The following is a 17,901-nucleotide window of genomic DNA, read 5'->3' on the forward strand; positions in this document are numbered from 1 at the left end:
GATTATCTTCTGTGTCTGTATTAATTGGTTTCCCTTTTCTTTGTTGAAGAGCATCTGTGCAGTCCTTCTGCCTAGTCTGCCATCTTGCCAGAACTCCCTGCAATACATTTTTAGAATTTTTTTTTTGTATGAGTATCAAAGTAAGCATTATAAATTATAAATGGTGATAAAAGCAAATATAATTGATTCTCAGAAGCCCTATTTATTTGGCTGGTGAATGATTTGCATATAATGTTGTTGTTATATCCCGTTGAGTCCCCTCCTTGGGTTTCAGAGGCAGTATCACTACGGAAGTAGATTGTCCCATCTTCCTTCCGAGGAGTTACTAGTGGGTTTGAATGGCCAGCCTTCTGGTTAGCAGTCAAGTGCCTTAGGCACTGGGCTACAGAGCTCCTGCATATAATAGAGGCTGGTTATTTCTGGAACTCTGTTCTTGCATGTTTTTCCAACTCTATTTTCTCACCACTTTCTTATTACTGTATTGGTCATAATATTACTATTTTTTGAGAAGGGTACATATTTTAATTGAAAAACACTTAGACTTTAATATGACTGCCTTCTGTTTTTATTGGATGTCACCAGTATAGCCAGAACAGTGTGGATTGTACATCTGTGAGGTGATGGGCCTGATTTTACCTGCCTTTGTCCCCCATTCTGAAATGGGCTTCTTATGTGCCCACTGAGTATTGCATTTGTTATTTTATTGCAGATGTGTGCAAGAGAGGAAATGTGACTGTGACGCCTTCCAAAGAAATTTCACTTGGATCAGCTGTCAATATTTCATGTTATTTGAAGCCCCAACAAGGCTGCTCGAGCTATCCCAGTTCTAACAAGTTAATCCTCTACAGATTCAACAGAACAATTCACTCTCAGCATAGCCACTACCTCAGCTCTCAAGTCACAGGTCTCCCCCTTGGCACAACCGTGTTTCGCTGCAAACTGGCCTGTAGCAGTGGTGACGAGATTCGAATATGTGGGGCAGAGGTCTCTGTTGGTGGTGAGCATTCCATTCTGAACTCCTAAAAATTAACATACTTTTGGTACTTGAGATAAATTCAACAGAAAGCCAGATAGAGAACAATGTTCTATCTTCTATCAGAGGGAATATTTCATCTTAACCGTAACATAAGAGGACGTCAGTGTGAGAAGTCGAGAAATCAGAACTAGGGCCTCATTTGGTTTTGGTTTTGTTACTGTTATTTTGGCTGCTAAGACCATTCTCCTGTTTTCCTTGGACTCCAATGGCAGGAAATCGGAATTTCTGCAGCTCAGTCTTCCTCCCTTAATGCCACGAGATTTTATACAATCTCCAAAGGAAAAAAAAAAAGTAGAAAGAGATGTCTCCTTCTACTTATGCTGCCCAGGCCAACTACACAATGCTTAACATCTTTCCTCGTCTCTAACTTAAGGCACAAAAAGCAGTTCTCATAAATAAATATATATGGCAACATTGAAAATACAGTCATTGAAGTAGTTCCCATGGTCCTCTCCTTCCCTTTCAACTATGATCACCCCTGACCACTAGTTATCATACTTAGCAGAGGTTTAAAAGGAGCTATTATCATACTTACTATCTTTCGTTGGGTTCTCTAAAAAACTGCCTAAGATAAAACTGACACGCTAACACTTTGCGGAGAGAGGGAGATGCACTTTCAAAGGAGGCAAATGTGAGGGAGTGAACCAGGAAAGGAGGGAAAGCTAATACAGCATGGGTAAGTCACTAGCTGGCCACAGCTTTGACAGAAAACACAGCTGGTTGCTTGGTCATTAGGGGCATCCCCAGAAAGAATATATGGAAATGCAATGGCAGGGGAAAGAGAGAAGAGTTTCCCTGTCTTTCAGTGATCAAAATTCACTGCCCAGGGCAACAGCTCAACACTACTGTGTTGCTCTGATGGTCCCTCCGGGCAGCTGCTGAAGAACTAAGATGTCGGAGTTGGCATCAATAGCATGAGCCACAGTGCACAGCATGAGCCAGCAGCACACCGGCCTGCAGCTGGCAGCCTTGGAGGCCCAGCCAGTCAAGCCAGTGAGCAGGCAAAGCCTTGGTGATCCTATGGTGCCCTGCACCTCTGTGGTTGCAGGGAAGTTCTGGAGCAGAGGCGAGAGGCGTGAGGGGACGAAGAGGAGTTGCTGCATCAGGCTGCAGGACAGGGTCTCTGCTATGAAGTTCAATGACATTCTTTCCAGGAAAAATGGAAGCCTCTTCTCTCTAACCTGTAAGAATGTGATAGGTGCCAGGTAATTTTCCTAGAGGGTCAACAGAAGAACTGAGCAGAAAACCATGTCCAAGCAAATCATCAGGGGTGAGAAGGGCGAGAGGTAGTTTCCGTTAGATCCCAAACCTCTCTCCCAGATCAGGGCCTCTTTTTCACACCCTTTAGGGGTCATGCCCAATCAGCCTAGACTGCTGTGGTGGTGAGTAAACGGAGCTGAGCTTTGAATTTCAACCCTGCCACTAGCAGTGTACCCTTAGACAACTTCCATTCTCCCAGCCTCTAGTACACCATTTGTGTTATAAAGATATGAACACCTACTGCATAACGTGATTAAATGCAAAGTGCTTGTATGCAAAGTGATTAATCTAGAGACAGGCACATGGGAGCCACTTAGGTGATAAGAGCTAGGATTGCAATTTCATCCAGTTTTACTCTTTTCTTCATTTGTGCAGCATGCTAGCTACCTGCACATGTTTCCTAAAAGAAAGTACAAGCACTGGGTATACACAAAATGAAATTGAAAAACAAACGATCAAAAAACAAACCATTGGGCCTTACTTCCCTTGCCTGCAAAACACTTGACTATTTCACCTGGATAATTCACTGTCTTATGAGACCAATATTATATATTTGTGTAAGATATTTTCAGCTCTGTGATATCAGCTGTAAGTGTCCAGAGTGCTGCTGGCATTTTCTTCTCTTTTAGTAGATTGCCGACAGCCTTGGCATTCAGTTCCCTTGCAGATGTTCCTAGCCATTTCATTCCATATCATATCTATACTGAGATACATTAGAGTACTGTGATCCCCTTTGCCATTTTCATTTTTCCATCCAGTACATGTAGATGCATTTATTACAATTTGCAGTGTCCAAAGGTCTGAGGAGATGGTGAAACTTATCTGTCCTCAGCTCAGAGGTGATGCTGGGTGGTGCTACAGTATGTTGCTTGTGCAACATGAACAAGTGGTAACCACACAATCAAATGATTGCTCTTTGAGCAAGTTTAGCGCTTTTGAAGTGAAGGATTGACTGGAAGCAACATCATTTTCGGAGTATAGCCAGTCATTCCAAGAAAAGAAACAATGAATTTTGGTTCCACCTACTGTAATATGCTCAATCCTAGCTAGTGATAAAGTGATAGCCCATTTATCTTTTTGTGATAAGTGGTAGTCCGTAGTGCTGTCACTAAGAGGCCTATCACAACATTGGCTGTTTTTCCAGAATTGGAAATAAGCAGGCTGCCTTTTAGCCTTTTCTTTGTGGCCCTTGCCTAGGCTGGGCTGCTCTACCACGCAGAGCTCATCCAATCTGTGGAATAACTAAACACAGTGCTCTAGCTCAACTTCATAGGGTTGATCCACAAACCATTTAGATAACCAAGGCAATACATGAACCCTTGCTTGGTGCTTTTTAATATGTGCTTTGGCTGTGAATATTTCTGAAAATTATTTTTATGAGATTTTAAAAAAAATTTCTCATGATAAGTAGGACTTTTAAAAATAATAACAACCATACCTTGTAATTGTTTATTATATTGCAAGCTATTTTAACTTTTCAAAGCCTTTGATTGCTTTTCTTTGCTGGTATTAACTATAATAAGAAGAATTATGTCTGGTTTCCCTTGAGGCAGACAAGCTTACAAAACCAAGTCTGCATCAAGTAGACACCTTGATTTCATGGTCTAGGGAACTCACATTGAGAAAGTCGACTTGATATGTGGGTGAATGTTTCACATTTTTAAAAATGAAATCTTTAGGAGTAGGGAGGCGCTGAGAACTCATCTTCATTATGTAAAATTGTAAGGCACCTTACATCTCATTTGCTCATCAGAAGGCCCTATGCAGGGTTAAGAGTAAAAATGGTGAGTTTAACATACGAGTTTACTTCCATTCCCCCTGAAATAACATTACAAAGATTTCCAGTTATGTTAATTCTCAAGGACAAAAAAGGAACGGAGGGAAGAGGACATATCAACAAAATTTTGGAAGCTTGAAAGCAAGTAGGCCAGTGGTAATTGACTTAACCAACAGCTGACAGTGAGAAAAGTCAAGATGAAACTTGATGTAAAGCAGAAGCCCTCATTCCAGAAAGACTCGGAAATTGGTCATACCATGTACTTTTGGGAGTGAGGGCAAAAGTGGGGCTAAAAGTGGAGGTTTAACTGAAAATCTATTAAAAAGACAGTTAGAATCTCAGATTCTTTTCCCAATTCCATATAATAGGGCAGATGCTGTTCCCCTATTCTGCAATAAAACCGGAATTTGGTATGTGAAAAAGTGATACCAGTCTCTGAATTAGGAGACACAAGTCCATAGGTGGCAAGAGCATACAGAAAACCGGAAATATTAAGAAAACATTTACATACAGCTCTTTCCTCCATTTAGCTCCCAGAATGCAAGCAGCCAGGCCTGTACCCTCCAGGCAGAAGATTAGAAAATCCTTTTTCCAGGAAACCTAATCAGGCCAAGAGGAAACACCTAAAAATATTGACAACAGGAGTTCCCCAAAATACCCAGCCAGATCCCTCTGAGATAAAACTGCACACTCCCCCCACCCTCACCCCCAATGATTCTGACTCATGGAGACCCCATGTGTGTCATAGTAGAACTGTGCTCCATAGGATTTGTACTGGCTATTTTTTCAGAGTAGAGCACCAAGCCTTTCTTCCAAGGTATCTCTGGATGGACTTGAACCTCCAACCTTTTGGTTAGCAACTGAGCATGTATGTTAACTGTTTGCTTCACTCATGGACTCTCCTACACATGAGGGAAATACAGTCTTCTGAGGAAAATGCCTAACATGAAAGAGGTCAATAAAAACAAACAAACAAAACCACGTGGAACCAAACAAATAAGCAAAGTGGAGAAAATAGGAAATATTCAGGGAGAAGAAAATGTTAAGAAATGAAAACTATCTTTAATATCCTTAGAGAATTAAGAGAAAATACTTCATACAGAAAAAGAATAGGATGCTATAACAAGAAAACATTCACAGAATAAAAAACATGCCCCCAAATGAAAAACATAGGAAGCAGAAGTGAAAAACTCAATGGGAGGGTAGAAATATAAACTGAGGATGTCTCCCAGAGAGTAGAGCAAAAAGACCAAGAGTTTAAAAATATAGAAGATAAAAGATAAAGTTAGAGAAAGGTTCTATCTATGAATAATAGATTTTTATAAAGAAAAAAACAGTATAGAGGGAATCATCATATATAATATTGGTCTGATAAGACAGTGAAATTCAAGAAAAATGTTCCCAAACTGAAGACCAAGACTTGACAGAGTGTATGACCCTCTGAGAACTCAGAAGGATGGATGAAAATAGACCCTCATTTAACACATCTTTGTGAAAATCCAGAATGCTGGGTACAAAGAGAAGATTGTACAATCATATCATTTACAGTGACTGAAGAATGAGAATGGCTTTAGGCTTCTCAAGAGCAACCTGAAATCTTGACAACAGCAGAGCCTTACCTTCAGAATTCTGAATGGTTATTACTTTCTATCTAGAATTCTATATGCAGCTAAAGTGTAAGTCAAGTAGGAGGATAAATAGAGAACTGCTCAAAATCTGCCCCCTCCTCCATGCACCTTTTCCCAGGGAACTACGGAAGGATGTGCTTCATCAACACAAGTAATTAAATCAAGAAAGAAGGATAGGATCTAGGAAACAGGAGATCCAACACAAGAAAAAGAGGACTTAATCCCCAAGATACTTAGGACAGGCAATTCCACAGTGACAGCTGTGTACCAAGCATAGAGGCAGCTAGTTTTGATTGGAATGTTCACAAGATTATAAGAGAGAGGTCCTCAAACTAGTGGAATTCCCAATGCATCCAAATCTGTTAAACAGTGACTCAAATAATTGGCTTAAAAGTTTGGAATTACATTAATAATACAAAGTGTAGAAAATAAAGCAAATAGAACAAGACAAGTATTGACTCCAAGATAAACAAAAAGTAATACAGAAAATGAAAGGTTTTCCTAGTACTCTCTGTGACTCAGCCATAAGTAGTGTTTATGTATATGACATTTATGTCTCAATATGTATGATATCAAAATAATCTATACCAAATGCTGATCTAATCACAATTGTGCTACAACTTCACAAGAAGGAAGAAAGAAGAGCTAAACCCCCATTTTCCATATTGGAGAGTGCTTTAACCAAAATCAAACCAATTACAGTCATGTTGAATCTGACTCATGGTGATCCCATGTGTGTCAGAGTAGAGCTGCTCTTATAGGGTTCAATGGCTGACTTTTTTTCAGAAGTAAATCGCTGTGCCTGTCTTCTGAAGAGCCTCTGGGTGGACTTGAACTGCCAACTTTCTGGTTAGAAGCTGAGCATAATAAGTGATTGCACCGCTCAGGGTCTCCTGGACAGTGCTTTGCAAAATAGTGAAAACTGAAAATGAATGTGTAACTGTATGTTGTTTAGCAATCCCAAACAGTGCCAAAGGAATCAGCTGCAAAGAAGTTGAAAGTGGTAGATTCTGCGAGGGGAGAACTGGTGGGAAGGAGGAAGGGATTATTATTTTTTTTGCAACAAGCCTTGTAGAACTGTTTGACTCTGTAAAGCTTATGAATGCATAGTTTTTCAAACAAAACTATTTAAGCTAAATAATGTTATAACTGCTTTATAGACAAAGCTGAAGCTCTGAGAGGTTAACTTGTCAAAGCTCACAGAGTGGGCAGTTACCGTACCATGTCTATTTTATGTGTAAAAACAACAACAACAAAACACATTTAGTACATTAGTGAAGCTTTTTTTGGGGGGGGGAGGACGTACAGACAATATCTAAAGCTTTAGTGCTATCCTTGTTTTATCTCACCAAAAGAAAATATCTGTTCTATTCAAATTGCTAGAATTTAATACACTCTGTGGTGTAATCAGAGCTCTGGTGGCGTAGTGCCTAAGGCATTTGACTGCTAACTGGAAGGGTAATGGTTCAAACCCACCAGCCACTCCTCGGAAGGAAGGTTGGGCAATCTACTTCTGCAGTAATGCTGCATTGGAAACCCAAGAAGGGGTCGCTATGAGTCAGGGCCAACTCAATGGCACGTAACAACAACAACAACAACATTCAAATTGACTTCTACATATGGGTCTTAGAATGAGGGTAGAATGGTATGAGAACAAGTAACAGAATACTTTCTCTTCCCTCTATGATGTATGAGAAACTCCTAGCTTTGGTAACTGTCTTTGACTATAAAGTAGCTTCATTTGAAAATATATACCTTATGAGATAAGGGATTATACCTGCCTTGTTCCTCTTTGTATTTCTACAGCTAGCACCATCTGGCCCATGAGAAATACACAATATCCATGTAAAAGAAGAATCAATTAATTTATAATGATCACAGAGTGCTCCAAGGGACGCACTGTGGAAATTAGACTTAGGTGCTATAGTTCAGGAAGACATGATTAGAGCCAGTGGGTAGAAATAGGCAAATTTTAGGTCCATGGAGGAAAGGTATCATAACTTTTAAAGGTGCCTGCCTAATGATGGCACAAACTGTTAATTGCTCAGCTGCTAACCAAAAGGTCAGTGGTTCCAACCCACCCAGCCACTCCATGGGAGAATTATCTGGCAATCTGCTTCTGTAAAGATTATAGCCAAGAAAACCCTATGGGGCAGTTCTACTCTGTCACATCAAGTCACCATAAATTGAAATGGACTCAATGGCACCTAAAAACAACAATATTTGAATGGAGTCTTGGGTGGTGTAAACAGTTAACATCTAGGATGCTAACTGAAAGGTTGGCGGTTTGAGTCCATGCAGATACAACTGGGAAGAAATGCCTGGTAATCTGTCACCAAAAACCAGCCACTGAAAACTCTATAGAGCAAGTTCTATGCTGACACGCTTGGAGTCATCATGAGTCTGAGTTGACTTCATGGCAACTGGTTTTAATATTTGAAGGGGCTTCACTCTGAGGAAGTTAATGCACCATCACCTGAGGTAACTGAGCATATACTAACTGTTTGATCCATATTCACTACTATTACTACTGTTATTAGAAGGAACTTATGCCTTGAAGGTAAATTTGAACTTGAAGGACTCTATAATACCTCCTAGCTTACCTTGTTATAGGGGATGGGGCATTGGGTTGATAGGTACTATCATCTTGTTAGACAAATACATAACAATGGAATTTAAATATCACTTATATGATATTTAAAATATGAGGTTTTGCTCTCTTTCTTTTTAAAGTTGTACCAGAACAGCCTCAAAATGTATCTTGCATACAGAAGGGAGAACATGGGACTGTGGTCTGCACCTGGGACAGAGGAAGAGACACCCATATATCAACTGACTATACTTTACAGTGAGTAAGGGGCTCTATTTTTTCAGCTCTGTAGGATTTCACTTAGATGATCTTTCAAAATATCCAGCAGTTCCATTTTCACTAAAGAAAAAAAAAACAACAGATACCTCTAAACAATTGTTGTTGTTGTTATGTGCCGTCGAGTCAAACCCGACTCATAGTGACCCCTCCTTGGGTTTCCGAGGCAGTATCACTACGGAAGTAGGATTGCCCAACCTTCCTTCCAAGGAGTGGCTGGTGGGTTTGAACCGCCAGCCGTCTGGTTAGCAGGGAAGTGTCTTAGCCACTATGCTACCAGAGCTCCCTCTAAACAATCAGATCCTTTTTTAAAAAATCTAATCCTCATCAATTAAAACTGGTTCATTGACCTAAAGTGTGAGGCCTGATATCTTGGGAACTATTCTCAGCTGAGTGCTAACTAAGAGTGCTCTTCAGACCATCCCAGGTCCATATTTTGATAGATCTTCCCTGGTCTAGTAGGGGTAAACTGACTGCATAAAATCACTTCCCTCTTTTATGTTTACAAACTCTTGGGGTCATGATATGTAAATAGATTCTTCTTGTGGTAAATTTCTCTTAGCCTTTGAGGCGCTTTTTCTAAGCACGTTTTCCTGACCTGAGTCCACAAGAAGAGTGGATACAGAGTTTCTTCCACGGCCCATCCAAAGACCCAGCTGATTTCTACTAGATGGCCCCAAGCCCGAGTGACCAGGAGATGGGGCATAAGGATTCCAGTCTGACCATTACTGTACCAGAAGCTGCTTCTTTTGTGTAATTGTTGCTAAAGTGGCCAGGGATCCTTTGGATAATGATTGAAATTTCATTCAGGAGCCAAGATGGCAGCCAGGGAATTCAGGCAGTATATTCAGGAAAGTTAGTCATCTATGAGAAGATTAAAAAAAAAAAAAATCTTAGTTCTACCAAAAAAAAAGAGAGAAGGGAGATAGGATCATATTTATGGCCACACAATACAAATATGCCCATGATGCTTACCCTGGTCGTGACATTGACCTTAAAAAAGTGTCTAGAACTTTAAATATTTGAACACTTCTTATTTAACTTGGAAGGAAGACTGGACAATCTGCTTCTATATAGAAACCGCCTCTGAAACCCAAGGAGGGGTCGCTATGAGTCGGGATCGACTCCACAGCAGTGAGTTTTGTTTGGTTTTGGTTTTGTTATTTAAAGGAAAAAATAACACATAAAGTATCTTAACATAATTATCTTTTATTTAAAGGTTAAGTGGACCACAAAATTTAAGTTGGCAAAAGCAATGTAAGGATCATTATTGTGATCATTTGGATCTTGGAATAAACCTAACGTCTGAATCACCTGAATCCAGTTACACAGCCAAGGTTACTGCCATCAATAAACTTGGAAGCTCTTCTTCATTTCCATCCACATTCACATTCCTGGACATAGGTATATTTTATTTCCCTGTTAGTAGGTACCATTCATTGGTACATAAAATTTATTCTTCTCTAATGCTCAAATCTTATGTATGTACTTGTTTGTTTCACTGAAGACAGTGGTTGATGGAAGTTGCCAATGGGCATAGGCAAAGGGTAGAAGTTACTTTAATACAATAAAATGCATGCTAACTTAGAACTATGTAAGATAGTGGTACAAAACGGGATATTCAACATTATTCTCTCTGTTGGAAAAATAAGAGCTAATGAGACAATGTACTTCCGTAGTGATACTGCCTCAGAAACCCAAGGAGGGGTCGCTATGAGTCAGGTCCGACTCAATGGCACATAACAACAACAACAACTTCATGTCATGAAGGCACCAACTTTATGAGGGCACCAACTACCAATGATGCCATCTGACTGTGAGGTTATTCAAGAAATTCAAATAGGCCCTTCTTGGTGGGGGTATCTTTTTACCCCCATGGATACTCCCACTGCTCTGAGATGACTACATGTTGGCCTACTGGGCTAGAGCAGCCAGGTACAAGCTATCAATAAAATGCATGTACAAATGTATCTTTCTCTTGAAATATTTACCTCTAATCTTCTTATCAGCTTGAGAGCTAGAATGAACTAGTTCTGGCACATTTCTGAGCTAATAAAATAGGCCCTGTTAAATCAGAGACCAACCTCAGGCATCCCTGAGTTCTGACAATCCCAGGTAGGACTGAAGTTTACCTGAAATAACAGCCTCACACACTTTGTCTATCTTCTCTCCTGTCATAGCACCTTTTTGCATGTTGTTCTTGTTGTTAGTTGCCATCGTGTCAGTTCCAACTCAGCAACAACAGAATGAAACATGGCCTAATCCTGGGCCATCCTCACAGTCATTTCTATGCTTTAGCCCATTGTTGCAGCCACTGAATCAATCCCTCTCACTCAGGGTCTTCTCCTTTTTCACTAAACCTGTACTTGACCAAGCATAATATCCTTCCCCAGGGACTGGTGCCTTTTGATAACATGCCCAAATTACCAGAGACAAAGTCTGACCATTCTCTCTTCTAAGGAACATTCTGGCTGTACTTCTTCCATGACAGATTTGTTTGTTCTTTTGGCAGTCCAGAGTATTTTCAATGTTCTTCACCAACACAATTCAAATGCATCATTTCTTCTTTGGTCTTCATTATTCATTGTCCAGCTTTCATATGCATATGAGGCTACTGAAAATACCATAGCTTGGGTCAGGTGCACTTTGAAGACTAAGACTTTAAAGAAGTCTTTTACAGCAGATTTGCTCAGCACAATACGTCATTTGATTTTTTTCACTGCTGCTGCTATTGGTGTTGATTGTGGATCCAAGTAAAATGAAATCCTTGACAACTTCAATCTTTTCTCCATCTTTTAGGATGTTGCTTATTGGTCCAGTTGTGAGGATTTTTGTTTTCTTTATGTTGAGGTGTAATCCATACTGAAGACTATAGTCTTTGATCTTCATCAGTAAGTGCTTCAAGTCTTCATCACTTTTAGCAACCAAGGTTGTATCATCTGCATATGCTAAATTTTAATGAGTCTTCCTCCAATCCTGATGCCGCATTCTTCTTCATAGAGTCCAGTTTCTTGGGTTATTTGATCAGCATACAGATTGAATAAGTATGACGAAAGGCTATAACTCTGATGCACACTTTTCCTGGTTTTAAGCCATGCAATATCCCTTTGTTTGAACAACTGCCTCTTGGTCTGTGTACAAGTTACAATTAAGTGCTCTGAAACTCCCATTCTTTTCAATGTTGTTCATAATCGGTTGTGATCCACACAGTTGAATACCTTTGCATAATCAATAAAAACACAGGTAAACATCTTTCTGGTATTCTTTGCTTTCAACCAAGGCATGAGCAATGATATCCTTCATTCCATTCAGTTGTTTTCTGAAACTGACTTCAATTTCTGGTACTTTGCTGTTGATATACTGTTGTGACCGTTTTTGAATTATTTTCAGCCAAATTTTACTTGTGTGTGATATTAATGATATTGTTTGATAATTTTGCATTCTGTTGGGTCACCTTTCTTTGGAATGGGCACAAATATGAATCTCTTTCATTCAGTTGGCCAGCAGTCTTCCAAAGCTCTTAGCATAAATAAGTGAGTGCTTCCAGCATGGCATCCATTTGTTGAAACATCGCAGTGGGTGTTCCATCAATTCCTGGAGCTTTGTTTTTCAGCAATTCCTTAAGAGCAGCTTGGACATTTTCCTTCAGTACCATCAGTTCTTGATCACATGCCACCTCCTGATATGGTTGAACATTGATAATTCATTCTGGTACAGTGATTCTATGTATTCCTTTCATCTTCTTTTGGTGCTTACTGCATTGTTCAAGATTTTGCCCATAGAATCTTTCAGTATTGCAATTCGAGGCTTGACTATTTTCTTCAATCCTTTCAGTTTGAGAAATGCTGAGTGTGTTCTTCCCTTTGATTTTCTAACTCTAAATCTTTGCACATATCATTACAATACTCTACTCTTCTTGAGCCACCATTTGAAATCATCTATTTAGCTCTTTTACTTGATCATTTCTGGAAGAAATGATATAAGGTTAATGTTACATTTCTGGAAGAAATGATCAAGTAAAAGAGCTAAATAGATGATTTCAAATGGTGGCTCACTTTACCCACCATTTCAAATGGTGGCTCACTTTACTCTCCATTCAAAAGCAAGTTTCAGAGTCCCTCCTGACATCCATTTTGATATTTTCTTTCTTTCCTGTCTTTTTAATGAAGTTTTGTTTTCTTCATGTATGATGCCCTTGATGTCATCCCACAACTTGTCTGGTCTTTGGTCACTGGAGTTCAGTGTGTCAAATCTATTCTTCAGATGGCCTCTAAATTCAAGTAGGATATATTTAAGGTCATATTTTGGCATACATACTGCTAATTTTATGAGCCTGAACATAGACATTTTTGAAACACTTTTCCCACCCTAGTGTCCATCTCTTTCCATAGATTATTCATCTCTAAGCTATTTTCTTTTCCCTTTACACTTTGCTTCTGCTTTTTTGTTTGTCTATCCCTTTCCTATAAGTTTTCCCACCAATATTTCTTCTCCTCCTGGAAGCAATTACCAGCAGCCACCTCTCCCTTCTTATCTCTTGGAATCTCTTGAGTTTGGCATGGTAGTTTTCTGTAAATCACTAGATTAAGTGGGTTTGACACCATCAGAAACGTTGATATTATTTTATTTTGTAAAAATTTGGGTAGATTAAGGTGAATTATTTTAATTATTTAGAAATGAATCAAAATTTTTCTTTGTTTTGAAAAAGCCAGGAATTCATCTCATATGTTTTGCCAAATTGGGTGGTTGTGCATCTTAGAAATGAATTTTTTTTCAGATCTTTATATATCATATTATTACATAAGTCAATTTATAAGTGTGGAACCTGAATTTACCATTTTGTCCTGGTTGCTAGTGAAGCCTCTTCCTCCGTGGGACATAGGAATCACATTTCTAAATGATTCCGTGAGAAGATGTACACTTCATTGGAAAGATGAGGGTCTGGTGCTGCTAAATCGACTCAGATATCGGTTCAATAATGGCGGGTCCTGGAATATGGTAATGGTCTTAAGACTAAATGGGAAGGTGTCCTTATGTTACTACACAGAACTCTGTCTTTTCTTAAGAGTAAAATATAGAGTTTAAGAATATTTAGCCCTAACATATATACTTATAATGTATCAGAAAGTCAACTACACTGCCATTTATTAAGCAATATTTTGAATTTTCATTACTAATTCTGAAATTTTTAAGCTATAGGCTTCTGAGAATCATTACTACTTTTCTACCATTTATTTCTAGTATAGGATTCATTTCTCGCTGATACTATATCTCCCCATTATTACATTTTTGCAATTTTGTGACAGAAATAGAATTATTAGAGACTATCTATAGAGGCTTATATGGAATAGACTATCGCAAAACTAAAGCACCACAATTTGGTACATTATTAGGCATTAATTTATTTATATAATGTAAAGTATAAGATTATGAATCTTTCCAGTATTTTTGTAAAAAAATGATTTATAATAATAATAATGGGTTAATTATAGCCAGTTCTATGTCTGTATTAAAACATTTATTACATTCTAATTGTGAAAAAATAAAAAGAAATCGCAAGTGTAGGTTCTCCAAGGTTTTTGAAAGTGATGGTTTTCAATCTATAGTCATTGTCCAGCTGGTTTCAGGATCCCACTTAGTACCCATGTAGATCAGTTCTTAGTCCAGGAGATTTTTGTGTATTTTTTAAAATGAGATGTTATATCATATATTAGTATCATGTGTATTTAGAAACCCAATCATTGACGTTTCTTTGCATTGAATAGTAAATTTGAAAAATATATCTAAGGTGGGCCTTCTCGTCTAACTTCTTTCTTTAATGTTAAGATTCCTTAAATCAATTTAATTTTAATATGCACCTTTTAAAATCTTTTTTGATTTAAGGTTAATGTTACAAATGCCAAAGGAAGACATGATTTGCTTGATCTGAAACCATATACAGAATATGAATTTCAGATTTCCTCTAAGCTACATCTTTATAAAGGAAGTTGGAGTGATTGGAGTGAATCATTGAAGAAACAAACACCAGAAGAAGGTATGTGTCAAAAAAAAAAAAAAAGGAAGGGGAGGGAAAAAAAGGAACGAGAGAGAGGAAAAAGTTTGAGAAGGAGAATATATGAATTTTTAATACCTAAAGTTAGAGATGACTAAAAATATTACTTTGCTAAATGATTTTTGCTATTTAGATTACCAAGTATACTATAAATGATGATTGACTTTATGGAATAACAAAAATTTGTCATTTTTGTGAAAATGGTAGCATTATCTTCATTTTCCAAATAAAGAAATTGAGTAGCTTAAAACACTTGCCAAAGGTAAAACAGACAGTAGTAAGTGATGAATCTAGGACTTATTTAATGCCAACTTTTTGCATTATACCATTTCTTCCAGTCTTCTAAATGAGACATTATTTTTTACATAGATATTACTATTCACTTTGTGCTCTTTGTTTTATTTTACATTATTTCATAGTCTCTTTATCAGTATAGACCACAACTCTATGATTTCATTCATTCCAGTAAATATTTTATTACAATCATGTGGGATACTCCAGCTAGGGTACTAAGCATTGGATATATAAGAAAAATAGACAAAATCCTTGACCTCATAGAGCTTACATTCCAATTGGGAAAGATAAATTATAACAAACAAATAAAAAGTAAAAAGTCAGATATATGTGTTATTCAGAAAATTAAAATAAGATTATGTTACAGCAATGGAATGGCTATCCGTTTATTGGGAGGTCAAAGAAGGCTTTGCAGAAGGGAGGGTTTGGACTGGAAATATAGTTTTAGGAGTCATCAGAATGGAAATGGTATAGTTAATATAAAGGGACTAAACGTGATAGCCTAGAAAGAATGTGCGTGCAAGGGACTCCTAAAGCTGCATGACCATTAGACATTGGGCTGAAGAGGAAAGGGCTTGCAGTGGAAACTGTGAAGTAACAGGTAGTGAGGTAGAGTGAAAATTGGGAAAGTGTGGTGTCATGGAAGCCAAGAGAAGAATGTTCAAGCAGCAGTCGTCAAATATGTCTGATGCTGCTGAGATGTCAAGTATTAGAGAAGTAATTTATGGAGTTTGCAGCATATAGACCATAATGACAATGACCAGAAGAGGCTCAGTGAAGAAGTGAGACACAAGCTTATTTGGAATAGGCTGACAAGCAAGTGAGGAGAGGAAGACAAGATGTCTATAGGTAACTCTTTCATGAAGTTTTACTTGGAAGAAGAGCAGAGAAATAGTGAGACAGCTGGAAGAGGGAAGAGGAAACAGAGTCAAGATAGGGTTTTGCTTTTGTTTTTAACACTTCAAGATCCTCAAGTTTGTATGTTTAAGAAGAGCATATTAAAGAAGCAAGTTACTTGATGAAGTAAATGGAGATGAAGCTAGAAAACAAGCAAAGAGTTTGCCCTTTGATAGGAAGAGAGACAAGGCCATCTACAGCAGCAAGAAGGATGGCAGAGAGCCTGGGAGCAAATGGGATTGGTTGTTCTATTTGGGATTAGGACTATATGAGAACTTCTTTCTGATTGCTTGTATTTTTTCCATATGTATGAGGCCAATCATAAGCACCAGGGGTATAGATAGGATGTTCAAGGGAAAAGAAGGTTTTACTGGAAGAATAGGTTATTGGATGCAATAGGGGAATATGGTTAAGTTGTCAGGCAGAATTAGGCGTACCCTTGAATTTTTGACTATGCATTTAACATCACAGTTATGCTTTTTCTACATGGTTATTTTTTTTTTCTACAACATCTTCTTGGGTGCAGACATGAAGTAGGCTGATAGTTCAGTTTAACCAAGTTTGTAATTTGACCAGATTGAGAATGGTGGAAAGAGGAAATATGAGCAAATGAGTGTGATTTTATTGATGGACTATGGAGTTTAAACTGAGTAAACTGAGTTTAAACAGTAAACTGTTTAAGTGACAGCATGAGGTAGATATATTTTAAGGAGCTCTGCCTGGGAAACCCAAGGAGGGATCGCTATGAGTCAGGTCCGACTCGACGGCACATAACAACAACAACGGTAGCATAGTGCCTAAAGCACTTGACTGCTAACCAGAAGGCTGGCAGTTCAAACCCATGAGCTACTCCTTGGAAGGAAGGTTGGGCAATCTACTTAGTAGATTGTGATACCACCTTGGAAACCCAAAGAGGGGTCTCTATGAGTCAGGTCCGACTCGAAGGCACGTAACAATAACAACTTACGTTCTATTGTATTATACTAAGTTCACTACATTTCATATTTGTTGATTAGTTGCATGCTTAATTTTTTTTATCTTTGTAGAACTAGGTTTTGGTTTTACATTTGCCTATAATAATTTCCTTGGAATAGAATTTCTAAATGACTGGTACTAAATTAAAAAGACATGATTATATTTATTAATAAGTTAATTTTTACATTATCTTAAGTACTGAAACGGTCCAAGGATATATTTTATATTGTTAGCAAATTTTTAACATTAGTTAAGTCCTACTTCTGTTTGCTGCAAGTCATGTATGTTATAACCTATGCCTCGGTTCTAACTCTTATCTCTATTCCTCTTATCATTGCACTAACTCTCTCCTGTTCAACAAAGCTATAAGGAATAATTAATCTCATTCCTAATAGTTAAACCTTGATACATCCTTACCTTTTTTTGATCCTATGAAAAATAATTTAGCTCTATAAGTCATACCAAAGTGTGATAGAAAGTAGATACTGGAGACAAGTTTTTATAATAAAATTTAACACCCAGCAATCATCTTTTCTCCAAATATCACAGCACTGTATTCTTCAAGGAATCCCTGGGTGGTGCAAATGGTTAATGCTCTCAGCTACTAGCTGATAGGTTGGAGGTTCAAGTCAACCCAGATACTACTTGCAAAAAGGCCTATTAATCTACTTTGGAAAAATCAGCCATTAAAACCCCTATGGAGCACAGTTCTACTCTGTGCATGCAAGGGGTCATCATGAGTCAAAGCCAACCCAAATGAGAAAGAGTTTGCTTTTTATATACTTCTTCAAGCTTTTGATATTCATTGCTTAGATGAGCATCACCAGACTATAGCTATGGAAAATATCTCATATATGTTTTTTTCATTCTGATGTACTTTGCTTTTTGGTAATTATTGGGAAAGCAATTTTATTGAAGTGTAATCAAGTATTTTATTGAAGCAAAAATGCATGCATAAACTTTATGCCAATATTAAAAGGACCTTGGAGACACAACAGAAGGCCATCTGACTGCATATTCAAAAGCACTCAATTAATGTTATAGTATAGACTTTTTCATAATTTGTGTAAACTTGGCTCAGAAGAAAAATTATTTACATATGATCCATTGCTTTAT

General features: G+C 38.0%; 1 protein-coding gene across 1 annotated transcript in view; it reads left to right on the forward strand.

Annotated features, from left to right (window-relative positions):
* IL12RB2 (interleukin 12 receptor subunit beta 2) overlaps positions 1 to 17,901 on the forward strand; it is a 97,002-nt gene that overhangs the window by 5,396 nt on the left and 73,705 nt on the right. The window contains exons 2-6 of the mRNA XM_007959344.2: positions 710 to 997; positions 8,435 to 8,549; positions 9,787 to 9,971; positions 13,423 to 13,565; positions 14,451 to 14,601. Coding sequence (XP_007957535.1) covers positions 710 to 997; positions 8,435 to 8,549; positions 9,787 to 9,971; positions 13,423 to 13,565; positions 14,451 to 14,601 — 882 coding nt within the window. The remainder of the gene's footprint in view (positions 1 to 709; positions 998 to 8,434; positions 8,550 to 9,786; positions 9,972 to 13,422; positions 13,566 to 14,450; positions 14,602 to 17,901) is intronic.

This window comes from Orycteropus afer, unplaced genomic scaffold (assembly GCF_000298275.1).
Source record: "Orycteropus afer afer isolate SDZICR_OR568_19922 unplaced genomic scaffold, OryAfe1.0 scaffold00016, whole genome shotgun sequence".
Lineage (NCBI taxonomy): Eukaryota > Metazoa > Chordata > Mammalia > Tubulidentata > Orycteropodidae > Orycteropus > Orycteropus afer.